General features: G+C 40.5%; 1 protein-coding gene across 9 annotated transcripts in view; it reads left to right on the forward strand.

Annotated features, from left to right (window-relative positions):
- LOC123934989 (armadillo repeat-containing X-linked protein 1) overlaps positions 1-3,213 on the forward strand; it is a 37,783-nt gene extending 34,570 nt beyond the window's left edge. For 2 of the 9 annotated variants that reach the window (XM_045995359.1, XM_045995360.1), the window contains 2 exons: positions 976-1,079; positions 1,333-3,213. In XM_045995359.1, coding sequence (XP_045851315.1) covers positions 976-1,079; positions 1,333-2,830 — 1,602 coding nt within the window. In that variant the 3' untranslated portion in view covers positions 2,831-3,213. Of the gene's footprint in view, positions 1-3; positions 179-975; positions 1,089-1,332 lie in introns of those variants that run through there. The other 7 variants (XM_045995361.1, XM_045995363.1, XM_045995364.1 and 4 more) reach the window with 5 other exon arrangements.
- Positions 3,214-14,363: the final 11,150 nt, after the last annotated feature.

A 14,363-nucleotide genomic window follows, 5' to 3' on the forward strand; every position in this document is an offset into this window, starting at 1 on the left:
GGGTGAGAGGCCAATATTTGACAACCAGGATCCTGAATTTGGAAAAGCTGCTATTGGGACTCTGTGAAGTGCTCTTCTGTCTGCCCAGCTGTCTGCCCTGTCGCTTGTGTGTCTGTGCATCTTGCACTTTAGGGCCAGTTCAACCCTAGAAAGCAGGAAGATTGTCCAGAAAAAGCAGGTCAGAGTGAGGGTGGTGGCACTATTTGGGGACTCCTGGGGTGGAGAATTGTGAAGACTGCAAACCCGAGTGGACCCAGGCACCGCCTCCGCATCCCCCTCCTTTCCTCCACTTTATTGCGTTTTGGAGCTTTCGGAACAAAGTGCTTTGCAGATAGACGGCACAGAAAGGAAGGAAGTGGCTGGGAGGCGGAGTGTCGCCTGAAGTGAGGGTGGGGAGGATCTTGCTCCAAATTACTCTTTGGAGTACAGTGTCCAGGGTCTGCTCTGTTAATCAAGCACTCAGTCCCAGAGTTAGCAGTCATTAGGTTTCGTGGAGAAGGCAGAAACTGAGATGAGGCGGGGAAGGAAATTGCTCAGGAGCTGTGGAAGTTGGTATAATGGGTGGAGGGAGGAGTGTCCCGGTATCTCTGAGATGGTGGGGGTGGGAGAGGCAAGGGCAAGGGCGAGTTTTGTGCATTTTACAGTCTGTCATCAGCACTCTCTCCGCCACCATCCATTTCATTACAGGGAAAGGGTTGCCGAGTCACTTTTGAAGGAAGGGACTGACCAGGGGGGTTCTGATTGAATTCTTGCTTCAATTAGAAACAAGGATTGAAAGAGATAAAGGAGACGGGGAAGGGAGATACTGAATTTCGAAGCCATAGCTCTGCGACTGAGGAGTCTGTGCTGAGGAGTAGAGGGTTGCGCTACTCAGAACTGGGGCCACAGATTCCAGAGAGGGACGTGTATCCCATCCAGGGTGAAGTCCTGTCCCTTGAGCCTTCAGGATCCTCATCCCCACCCCTTTGTATGCAGGTTGCAGGACACAGTGGACTTCCAGGCAAGGAAGAGAAGGAAGAAACTGCCTGGACCCGTGCTGGTGTATGTGGGGGTGCCACTACCCCAAGACATCTGGAGGGGTAGGGGAGGTAGGGAACTGATTAGATACCTTAAATGTAACGTATTGGGGTGGGATGGTTGAACAGGAGGTTAGAGGATTTGGAGGTGGGGGACATTTTCAAAATTATCTTCCCCATGGAGGAAAGGAATCAATGATCCAGCCCTGAATCCCTGTCACGTCCCTGTCCATTTGCTGGTCTGTAGTTCAGTCTGTCTGCATGCAAAGGCACAAAATGGGGAGACTAATGCCTTAAATCTTTCCTTCATTCCTAGGTTCCACTGTATCTGCAAGCTGCAACCGGGCCTGCCAGCTGTAGCTGAAGACTCTGCCCCCAGCGTAGGAGCAACCCCACTCTACCCTGGTAGAAAATTTGGTTCAGACGTTCACCCCAGCATGGGCCGTACTCGGGAAGCTGGCTGCGTGGCCGCTGGTGTGGTGATCGGGGCTGGCGCCTGCTACTGTGTGTACAGGCTGACCTGGGGAAGAGATGAGAATGAGAAAATCTGGGACGACGATGAGGAAGATGATGAAGAAGAATCTAGTGATATTGTAGAGACTGGTGTCCAGACTGGGAAAGGAGCTAAGGCTAATGCTGGGGTGGGGGCTGGGGCTAGACTTCAGGATGAATCAAAGGTCAAGGCTGAGGTGGGCATGGAACTCCAGAATGGTTCAGATGTAAAGGCAGAGGCCCACTTGGGGGCTCAGAGTGGAGGTGGCCTAGAGGCCAAGGCCAAAGCCCTTTTCAGCACTCTGAAGGAACAGGCAAGTGCCAAGGGCAGCAGAGGAGCCAGGTTTGGCACTATTTCTGGGAACAGGACCCTTGCACCCAGTTTACCCTGCCCAGGAGGCCGGGGTGGAGGCTGCCACCCCACCAGGAGTGGGGCTAGGTCTGGAGGTAGGGCAAGCGGAAAAACCAAGGGAAGGACCCGAGGTAAGAGCACCAGGACTCCAGCTACATCATGGCCTGTTCGCAGGGGCAAGTTTAACTTTCCCTATAAAATTGATGATATTCTGGGTGCTTCTGACCTTCAAAAGGTTCTTAACATCCTGGAACGATCAAATGATCCTTTTATTCAAGAAATAGCCTTGGTCACTCTGGGTAACAATGCGGCATATTCTTTTAACCAAAATGCCATTCGTGAATTGGGTGGTCTTCCAATTATTGCAAAACTGATAAAAACAAAAGATCCTATTATTAGGGAAAAAGCTTACAATGCCCTTAATAACTTGAGTGTGAATGCTGAAAATCAGGGAAAGATTAAGACATATATCAGTCAAGTGTGTGATGATACCATGATCTGTCGCTTGGACTCAGCTGTGCAGATGGCTGGACTAAGACTGTTAACCAATATGACTGTGACTAATCATTACCAACATTTGCTTTCCTATTCTTTTCCAGACTTTTTTGCTTTGTTATTCCTGGGAAATTACTTCACCAAGATTCAGATTATGAAACTAATTATAAACTTTACTGAAAATCCAGCCATGACGAGAGAGCTGGTCAGTTGTAAAGTTCCCTCAGAATTGATTTCCCTCTTTAATAAAGAATGGGACAGAGAGATTCTTCTTAATATCCTTACTCTATTTGAGAATATAAATGACAACATAAAAAACGAAGGGCTTGCATCATCTAAGAAGGAATTCAGCAGAAGTTCACTTTTTTTCTTATTCAAAGAATCTGGAGTGTGTGTTAAGAAAATCAAGGCATTAGCAAATCACAATGATCTGGTGGTGAAAGTAAAAGTCCTCAAAGTATTGACCAAACTCTAACTGGGAGTATGTCCCAAACAATACTGAGATAGTTTTTCAGTGTGCACTGGGAACAATGCATTTTGTAAATTCTTTGTTTTCCACTGTGCTTACATGACAATGAGATCCTTTTGGCTTCTACTCTGGAATAATGAATATCTAGAGTCATCAGTGATGTTACTTGTGGTGGCTGGTTTTAGTATGGAGGATTTAATGATTTATTGAATACTAGACCTTGTGTAAAGAAAGCATTTATTGATTCCATCTTGCTACCTAGATGGAGATATTTTTTACTCTTTACCTAAACTGACAGCAGACTAATCATAAATAAGCTACACTTTTGTATTGGTTTACATTTGTTAATCTTCGACTTGTGTTTCATCAATAAAGTTGTGTGTTTTAACCAGCAAAAAAATTATTCTGTCCTTGAGTTTATGATCTATTTGGAAAGGCAAGAGGTATGGAAACACAAATACACTAACAAAACCACAAGCCTCTGATCATGGTCAAACCCTTCTCATCCGTGCAGAAACTTCTGCAGGCAACAGCACTCAGGCAAAAGTTGTACAGAGGAGGAGGACACTTAACTAAGTTGGGCTTGAAGGATAGGATAAAAATGGGGATGTTTGGATACCAACTGGTGACTGGGGAGACAAATTTTGTGTTATGTTAAATATTTTCATGGCTTCGCAAGGATGTGGAGAAAGGGGAACCCTCCTACACTGTTGGTGGGAATGCAAGCTGGTGCAGCCACTCTGGAAAAGAGTATGGAGGTACCTCAAAAAGTTAAAAATAGGGCTACCTTATGACCCAGCAATTGCACTACTGGGTATTTACCCCAAAGATACAATGTAGTGATCCGAAGGGACATGTGCACCCAATAGCAGCAATGTCCACAATAGCCAAACTATGGAAAGAGCCTAGATGTCCATCAACAGATTAATGGATAAAGAAGTGGTATGTATATAAAACAGAATATTATGCAGCCATCAAAAAGAAATCTTTCAATTTGCAGCAACATGCATGGAACTAGAGGGTATTATGCTAAGTGAAACAAGTCAATCGGAGGAAGACAATCATATGATCTGACTGATGAGGAATTTGAGAAACTAGACAGGATCATAGGGGAAGGGAGGGAAAAATGAAGCAAGATGAAAGCAGAGAGGGAGACAAACCAGAAGAAACTCTTAATCTCAAGAAATGAAGTGAGGGTTGCTGGAGGGGATGTTGATGGCAGGGATGGGGTCGCTGGGGGTTGGACATTGGGGAGGGTATGTGCTATGGTGAGTGCTGTGAATTGTATAAGACTTGACTGATGAATCACAGACCTGTACCCCAGAAACAAATAATACATTATATGTTAATTTAGAAAAAGACTTCTAAAAAATAGTGTCATGGCACAAAGTAGCACTACTATATTCACTAGTAGTAGATAGACTTCTTTTCCCCATAGTTTGGTATCTCTGAAGTTATGATGCATCTTACAGTTGTTGGCATCTTAACATTGTCCCACACTTTAATTGGAAGTATTGTTTTCCTTTTGTAGGGTGTAAAATAATGATGCATCTAAAAATCAAAGGCATCTTAAATCAGTGAAATTCTGTTTCTAGTCAATGAGAAGAACATAAAACTGTATTTAATACTTAAAGAGTGTTTGTTTCATAATAAGTATATCATTTTGTTCTGATAGAGGTTCTGCAGTAGTTTAAGGAAACTGGCAGAGGGTTGAGGAGGAGTCATCAAGCTCCCACTACTGAAGGAACGTTTAAGTCAAAGGAATTTGTGCTGTAGCATCACTACTCCATTCATATTGCAGATGGTGATTCCGAGACAACAAAGCAACATTTAATCAATCTCATTAATGTTAATTTAATATTTTTAGTTTTATGGCTGGGTCTATTTTTAATTTGTGAGTCTTTTTTATTTTAAACTTTATATGAGAGTGAAAGTTGATAGAATATGCTGCCCCAAAATATGCTCCTTTGGCATAAGGATTATTTTGAGTTAAAAGCATTGGGAAGACAGTTATATGCCAATAAGCTAAGCAACCTAGATGAAATGGATGCATTCCTAGAAAACTACAAACTCCCAAAATTGAACCAGGAAGAAACTGACAACCTGAATAGACCAATATCTAGTAACGAGATTGAAGCAGTGATCAAAAACCTCCCAAAAAACAAGAGCCAAGGACCTGACGGATTCCCTGGGGAATTCTACCAAACTTTCAAAGAAGAAATAACACCAATTCTCCTGAAGCTGTTCCAAAAAATTGAAGGAGAAGGAAAACTTCCAGACTCTTTTTATGAAGCCAGCATTACCCTGATCCCCAAACCAGGCAAAGACCCTACCGAAAAGGAGAATTTCAGACCAATATCACTGATGAATATGGATGCAAAGATTCTCAACAAGATCCTAGCAAACAGGATCCAGCAGCACATTAAAAAGATTATCCACCATGACCAGGTGGGATTCATCCCTGGGTTGCAAGGTTGGTTCAACATTTGCAAAGCAATCAATGTGATAGAACAAATCAATAAGAGAAGAGAGAAGAACCACATGGTCCTCTCAATTGATGCAGAAAAAGCATTTGAGAAAATCCAGCATCCGTTCCTGATGAAAATGCTTCAAAGTATAGGGATAGAGGGAACATTCCTGAACTTCCTAAAATCTATCTATGAAAGACCCACAGCAAATATCATCCTCAATGGGAAAAAGCTTGCAGCCTTCCCGTTGAGATCAGGAACATGATAAGGATGCCCAGTCTCACCACTCTTGTTTAACATAGTGTTAGAAGTCCTAGCAATGGCAATCAGACAACAAAGAGAAATAAAAGGTATCCAGATTGGCAAGGAAGAAGTCAAACTCTCTCTCTTCGCAGATGATATGATTCTTTATATGGAAAACCCCAAAGATTCCACCCCCAAACTACTAGAACTCATACAGCAATTCAGTAACATGGCAGGATACAAAGTCAATGTACAGAAATCAGTGGCTTTCTTATACACTAACAATGAAAATACAGAAGGGGAAATTAGAGAATCGATTCCACTTACTATAGCACCAAGAACCATAAGATACCTGGGAATAAACCTAACCAAAGAGGTAAAGGACCTGTACTCGAGGAACTACAGAACACTCATGAAAGAAATTGAAGAAGACACAAAAAGATGGAAGACTGTTCCATGCTCTTGGATTGGAAGAATAAACATTGTTAAAATGTCTATACTGCCTAGAGCAATCTATACTTTTAATGCCATTCCGATGAAAATTCCACCGGTATTTTTCAAAGAGCTGGAGCAAATAATCTTAAAATTTGTATGGAATCAGAAGAGACCCCGAATTGCTAAGGAAATATTGAAAAACAAAAACAAAACTGGCAGCATCACGTTACCCGATTTCAAGCTTTACTACAAAGCTGTGATCACCAAGACAGCGTGGTACTGGCATAAAAACAGACACATAGACCAGTGGAACAGAGTGGAGAGCCCAGATATGGACCCTCAACTCTATGGTGAAATAATCTTCGACAAAACAGGAAAAAATATTCAATGGAAAAAAGACAGTCTCTTCAATAAATGGTGCTGGGAAAACTGGACAGGGATATGTAGAAGAATGAAACTCGACCATTCTCTTACACCGTACACAAAGATAAACTCGAAATGGATAAAAGACCTCAACGTGAGACAGGAATCTATCAGAATCCTAGAGGAGAACATGGGCAGTAACCTCTTCGATACCAGCCACAGCAACTTCTTTCAAGATATGTCTCCAAAGGCCAAGGAAGCAAAAGCAAAAATGAACTTTTGGGACTTCATTAAGATCAAAAGCTTCTGCACAGCAAAGGAAACAGTCAACAAAACAAAAAGGCAACACACAGAATAGGAGAAGATATTTGCAAATGACAGTACAGACAAAAGGTTGATATCCAGGGGCGCCTGGGTGGCTCAGTGGTTTAAGCCGCTGCCTTCGGCTCAGGTCATGATCTCAGGGTCCTGGGATCGAGTCCCACATCAGGCTCTCTGCTCGGCAGGGAGCCTGCTTCTCTCTCACTCTCTCTGCCTGCCTCTCTGCCTACTTATGATCTCTCTCTGTCAAATAAATAAAATCTTAAAAAAAAAAGGTTGATATCCAGGATCTATAAAGAACTTCTCAAACTCAACACACACAAAACAGATAATCATATCAAAAAATGGGCAGAAGATATGAACAGACACTTCTCCAATGAAGACATACAAATGGCTATCAGACACATGAATAAATGTTCATCATCACTAGCCATCAGGGAGATTCAAATTAAAACCACATTGAGATACCACCTGACACCAGTTAGAATGGCCAAAATTAGCAAGACAGGAAACAACGTGTGTTGGAGAGGATGTGGAGACACGGGAACCCTCTTACACTGTTGGTGGGAATGCAAGTTAGTGCAGCCACTTTGGAGAACAGTGTGGAGATTCCTGAAGAAATTAAGAATAGAGCTTCCCTATGACCCTGCAATTGCACTGCGGGGTATTTACCCCAAAGATACAGATGTAGTGAAAAGAAGGGCCATTTGTACCCCAATGTTTATTGCAGCAATGGCCACAGTCGCCAAACTGTGGAAAGAACCCAGATGCCCTTCAACGGATGAATGGATAAGGAAGATGTGGTCCATATACACAATGGAGTATTATGCCTCCATCACAAAGGATGAATACCCAACTTTTGTAGCAACATGGACAGGACTGGAAGAGATTATGCTGAGTGAAATAAGTCAAGCAGAGAGAGTCAAGTATCATATGGTCTCACTTATTTGTGGAGCATAACAAATAACATGGAGGACTTGGGGAGATGGAGAGGAGAGGGTGTTGAGGGAAACTGGAAGGGGAGATGAACCATGAGAGACTATGGACTCTGAAAAACAACCGGAGGGTTTTGAAGGGGCGGGGGGGGGGGGGGGTGGGAGGTTGAGGAACCAGATGGTGGGTAATAGGGAGGGCAAATACTGCATGGAGCACTGGGTGTGATGCCAAAACAATGAACACTGTTATGCTGTAAACAAACAAACAAACAACAAAAAAAAGCATTGGGAAGAGTGCCTAGATGGTTCAGTTGGTTAAGTGTCTGCCTTCAGCTCAGGTCATGATCCCAGGGTCCTGGGATCAATTCCTTTCCCCCTTTGGGCTCTCTGCTCAGTGGGGAATCTGCTTCTTCCTCTACCCCTCCCCTTGCTCCCACTCACTGTCTCCCTCTCTCTCTCATGCACACACAAATAAATAAATAAAATCTAAAAAAATGTAATAACATTTGGAAAATAGGTACAAGAAAGGTACTCTGACCTGACCTTTTCTTCCTAAAGGCAGAAGATAAAAATCCCATGTGAAAACTGTCTTCCCTACACCAGAAGGAAAGCCACATTCTTACCACCAGAGATGGGGAGCTGAGGCTGAGAAAATTCTGTACAAACAGATCTTGTTAAAGAAAAATGATCAAATTTTTGGTCAAATTTGATAAATAACACATTCAAGTATATTATATACATATATACATACATATATATTATGTATATTATAGAAGAAAAAAGTGGGTGGTACCTAATATTTGTCAGACACTGAGTGGCATCTTTTATAGTTCCTACCCCCTCCACTTAATCTCCTCAAAGATCCTGTAAAGTAAATATATTTTTACTGCAGAAGAAATGAGACTTGGAGAAGCCAGGTGAGTTTCCCGATATCACTTCATTAGTAAGAGGTAGAGGCACTCTACCCCCGCCCAACAGCCTTCCAAACTTGAGCGACTGGTTGTTTAAAATCATTTTGTATGGAACCAAATGACTGGATAATGCCTCTATTAGATACTTGACACAAAACTCTTCCTGATGAAGACACAGATGAAGATGATAGTCTTTATGTTGAGTCTATAACTTTATAGATACCCACATAGCAAGGTGTAGAAGAAAGAGTAAAATCTTGGGAGTTGCCAATAGGCGAGGTTCAGTTCAGAAACAGAGAAAATAATATTTATCTTGGTGCTCCTATATGTCAGGTAGGATGAGTAGTTTGGGTATGGAGCAAATAATAATGACCATTGTATTGGTATGTTGAAGTTCGGGTGCTGAGTTACTTTTATAAAATTAGACAATACTGTAACTAAATTTTGGGAGCTGATTTAAAATTTTTTCTAATTTTCTCCTAAAAATATTCATTGGGGATAACTCGAGAAAATAGAGACAATAAAACTCATTTGTAACACAGATGTATAGATTGAACGCCTAAAAAAATATTCATGGGGCACCTGGGTGGCTCAGTCAGTTCGGCATCTGCCTTCTGCTCAGGTCATGATCCCCGGGTCCTGGTATCAAGTCCCAGTCCCACATCGAATCAGGCTTCTTGCTCAGCAGGGAGCCTGCTTCTCTCCGCCTGCCACTCCCCCTGCTTGTGCTCTCTCTCTCTGACAAAATAAATAAATAAATAAAATCTTTAAAAAAGAAGAAATACCACACCACAACAAATCAATCAATTGCTACAGTAAGAACTCAAACAATTGTCTCATTCCCAGTGTCCCTCTTAAACTTACTTTATTTTATTCTTATATTATTTTCTCTAGTACCGAAAACTTGTTTAAAGTTCTATCTGCATTTTACCCACTTTGTCAAACAGGATGTCACTCCCTCTTGCATGTGTTGGCAAAGATACCTTGATTAACACTGCTCATGTGTTCAAGATCTAATAGTATGTTTTGTCCTTGATTGCAAGGCAAGATGACAATATGTAATAACTTGAACAAAAGAATTAAGCAGCAGATTTGAAAATGCTTAAATGCATTGATTAACTCGTTCATGTCATACGTCCTGAGACAAAAGGCATTATGAGTGCTTTACCTACTGACTTAGAATTTTTGGTCCAGACCACCTTTTCAAGTTGTAGAATTTGCATGGCCCAAAGTATATTGTATCCTATCCCCATCGTGCTTTAGCATCCTTCATAATGGACTCAACACAATTATTAGTATCACATTTCTCCATTCAGTACACGTATCATCAAAGTTCCACTTGGCCTAACCACTTCCCCTCGCTATTCCAGGGCCCTTGCTTGAAATCCAGAGGAAATACAGCAATGGCCTATATGCTGTTTCTGCCACTGCCATTGTCACTGTTGTTCAAACTACTGCTTGAGACCAAACTACACACATGGAAACACAGTGCAGTTAATGCTTTAAGGGGTGAACTTTGACAAATGGAGATTAGCTGCTTTCCCTTGATAATGGATTTTCTAATGATTATGACTATTTTCAATGTTAACTTTGTACATTCATTTTACATCATATCCCAGGCTGAAGGTTTTTTCTGGTTTCTCTATTTGAACTGCGGCTCTTCTGTGCCTTTAAACAAGAACTATCTTGCTGCCATCTTGGGGTGCAAAAAACCAAGATAATGGCCCCTGGTCTGCCTTGCCCTGAGGTGTGGTACTAAGCAGGATAACAGATATTTGTTTTTCAGAATGTTGTACTTCCACACTTGACCCTGCCCATTGGGTCCCCCTCAGGCCTTGTGTTAAGGGTTTGGGCAATGCATGTTTGGGGATAGGCTGAGGGGAGGGAGAAGGGAGGTGGGGAGTGCAGGAAGCCTTATTGGAGGAGTATCTTTATCCCTACAGGTTCATGCATATATAATTCAGTCCACCATTGAGACTGGGCTTTAGTGTAACTCTCTGGCCCTGTTGACCTCTGAAAGAGTAAGTGTAATAATGCAAGATCTTTGTCTGGGCGCAGAGTTCCCCGTTTGTTGAGCATTTCTAAGTTTGCAGAGTAAGGAACATATTATCAGGTGGGGCAGAATTTCTTTTTGAAAATAAAAAAGAGTGATCATTTCTGTTACTGTGAGAAAAATCGTTGCCAAGTAGATCAAATTCTTAGTGTTTGCTGCTCAGAATGGTCTCTCCCTAACATCACTCTATCTCAGAAACCAAATTATTATAAGAAGATTATTTATTTAGTGCTCAGGGAATCAGGGCAAGCTGACTTAGCTAGATGTGGGTGCTGTCAAAGTAAGTGGATATCAAATCCATTTAGTGTTGCTTGTATTTTCCCCCTTATATAGATGATCAACTATAGGTAATCAAATCTTTTGTATTTTCCCTTTATGGCTTCTAGATACTTGATCACACTGAGGAAGGTCCTTCCTACCTCTCTCTGGGTTATAAAAATAGACTCTTTGTTCCCCTCAAGCTTTTTATAAACACATTTCAATGTTTTCCTTTTAAATTTTTTTATTATATACAGTTTTGTGTATTGGTACGTACACTTAACAATTAGCTGACTTAGCCAACTGAGCCACCAGGCATCCCCAGTATTTCTTTGTCATACTTCTTCACTTTATTTATTCTCTTTATATTTAGAATTTTTGCATATACATCACCGGTGGGATTAATCCATAGTTTTATTTTTATATCACCAAGTTTTTTTAAGTTGAAATATGATTGACACACAATGTTACATTAGTTTCAGGTGTACAACATAGTGATTCAATAAGTCTATACATTATGCCATGCTTACCACAAGCGCATCTACCATTTATCCCCATACAATGCTATTACAATGCCATTGACCATATTCTTGATGCTCTACCTTTCATCCCAATGACTTCTTCACTCCAAAACTGGAAGCTTGTACCTCCCACTCCTCTTCACCAACTTTGCTCATTCCCCACCTCTCCCTCAGGCAACCACTAGTTCGTTCTCTGTGTTTAAGGTTTCTGCTTTTTTTTGGTTGGTTCATTTGTTCTGTTTTGTTTCAGATTCCATGTATAAGTGAAATCATATGGTATATTTCTTTTTCTTTTTTTTTAAAAAGATTTTATTTATCTGACAGAGAGAGAGATCACAAGTAGGCAGAGAGGCAGGCAGAGAGAGAGGGGGAAGCAGGCTCTCTGCTGAGCAGAGAGCCTGATGCAGGACTCTGAGACCATGACCTCAGCTGAAGGCAGAGGCTTAACCCATTGAGCATCCCAGGCGCCCCTATTTTTCTTTTTCTATCTGACTTATTTCACTTAATGTAATACCTTCTAGGTCCATTCATATATCATCAAATTTTGATATTAAGATTGTGTGGCTTGTTTTTCATTTATAACATACTGTCTTCATAAAGAAAAAATGATCAATATTTTCTTTCATTTTATTTTATTCTTTTTAAAGAAATTCTCCCATACTATAAGGTCATGAAGATTATCTTCCAGAAGCTTTATTGTTTTTGCCTTCCCTCATTTAGATCAACAATTCACCTGAAATTTATTTTTGTATATGGTGTGAAATAAGGGTCAAAATTCCATTTTTTCCCCATAAGGATATCCAATTGATCCAGCACCATTTCTTGAGATCACTCTTTTCCCACTATACTAAAGTGTCACATTTGTGATAAATTATTGCCATATATGTATGGGTCTGTCTCTGTACTTGCTATTTTGTCCATTGGTGTATTTATCCTTGCACAGTGTTCTGGAATCCTGTCATAATTACTATAGTTTTATAATACAACTTAATATTTGGTAGTATGAATCCTCTTTATTGTTTTTATTTTTCAGAATTGTCTTGGTTATTTTTGGTGCTTTGCATTTCCATATTGATTTTCAACATAAACTTTCCAATTTACACTCATATTAGTTCAGATTTGTACACATTTTGTTAGAATGACTCCTAGGATATGATGGTCTTTCAATGTTATTTTAGATAGTTTCATTTTAAAATTTTCATTTTCTTTTTTTTTTAATATATTTTATTTATTTGACAGAGAGAAATTACAACTAGGCAGAGAAGCAGGCAGAGAGAGAGGAGGAAGCAGGCTCCCTGCGGAGCAGAGAACCTGATGCGGGGCTCGATCCCAGGACTCTGGGATCATGACCTGAGCCGAAGGCAGAGGCTTTAACCCACTGAGCCACCCAGGCGCCCCTAAAATTTTCATTTTCTAATTGTTCGCTGTTGGTATATAGGAATAGAGCTGATTTTTAAAAGTATATTTACTTCTGGGTGTTTACCCCAAAAATACAGATGTAGTGAAAAGAAGGAGCACGTGCACCCAATTGTTCATAGCAGCAATGTCCACAATTGCCAAATTGTGGAAAGAGTTGAGATGCCCTTCGGCAGAGGAATGAATAAAGATGTGGTCCATATATACAATGAAATATTACTCAGCCATCAGAAATGATGACTATCTACAATTTACATAGATATGGAGGAAACTGGAAGGTGTTATGCTAAATGAAATAAGTCCATCAGAGAAAGACAGTTATCATATGGTTTCACTCATATGTGGAACATAAGGAATAGTAAAAAGGACAATAGGGGAAGGGAGGGAAAACTGAAGGGGAAGAAGTAAGACAGGGAGACAAACCATATGAGACTCTTGACTCCAGGAAACAAACTGAGGGTTGTGGAAAGCGAGGTGGGTGGAGGATTGCCCATCAGTGATGGGCAATTAAGAGGACATGTGATGCAATGTGCACTGTGTGTTATACACTAATGAATCACTGAACATTATATCAAAGACTAATGATGTACTACACTGAATTTAAACAAAAAATTGAAAAAATTTAATAAAGTATATTGATATTGTGTTGAGTGGATTTGTTGAAATAATTTATTGATTTTTTATGGTTTATTTATAAATTCCTCTGGATTTTCTACATATGTAATCATTTTTATGTGAATTATGATCATCTTTTTTTTCAATTATTATTCCTTTTATTTTTATTTTTATTTTATTTATTTGACAGACAGAGATTACAAGTAGGCAGAGAGGCAGGCAGAGAGAGAGATGAGGGAAGCAGGCTCCCTGCTGAGCAGAGAGCCCGATGTGGGGCTCGATTCCAGGACCCTGGGATCATGACCTGAGCCGAAGGCAGAGGCTTAACCCACTGAGCCACCCAGGTGCCCGTTCCTTTTATTTATTTATTTTCTTCCCTTTTTGTACTGTTTAACATCCCCAGTATGGTGATGAATAAAAGTGTTAATCATGGCCATCTTTTCTTTCTTTTTTTTTTTTTATAAAGATTTTATTTATTTATTTGTCAGAGAGACAGAGAGAGCACAGGTAGGCAGGGTGGCAGGCAGAGGCAGAGGGAGAAGCAGGCTCCCTGCGGAACACAGAGCCTAATATGGGACTTGATCCCAGGACGCTGGGATCATGACCCAAGCAGAAGGCAGCCACTTAACTGACTGAGCCACCCAGGCATCACATGGCCATCTTTTTCTTGTTAGCTAATCTTAGGTAGAAAGCTCTCAGTATTTCAATATTAACCATGATGTTTATTTTTGTGGATAGTATTTATCAAATTATAGAAGTTCTCTTTTATTCCTGGCTTCCTAAGAGTTTTAAATCATGAATGGGGTTGGATTTTATCAAATGCCTCTTCTGCATCAATGGAGATGGTTATGTAAGTTTTTCCCCTCTAATTATAATAATGTGGCAAATTATATTGATTGATTTTTAAATGGATATTTATTTTATTTTTTATTTTTTAAAAAAGATTATATTTATTTGACAGAGAGAGAGAGAGAGAGAGAGAGAGATCACAAGTAGACAG

The sequence above is a fragment of the Meles meles genome, chromosome X, assembly GCF_922984935.1.
Source record: "Meles meles chromosome X, mMelMel3.1 paternal haplotype, whole genome shotgun sequence".
NCBI classification, from domain to species: domain Eukaryota; kingdom Metazoa; phylum Chordata; class Mammalia; order Carnivora; family Mustelidae; genus Meles; species Meles meles.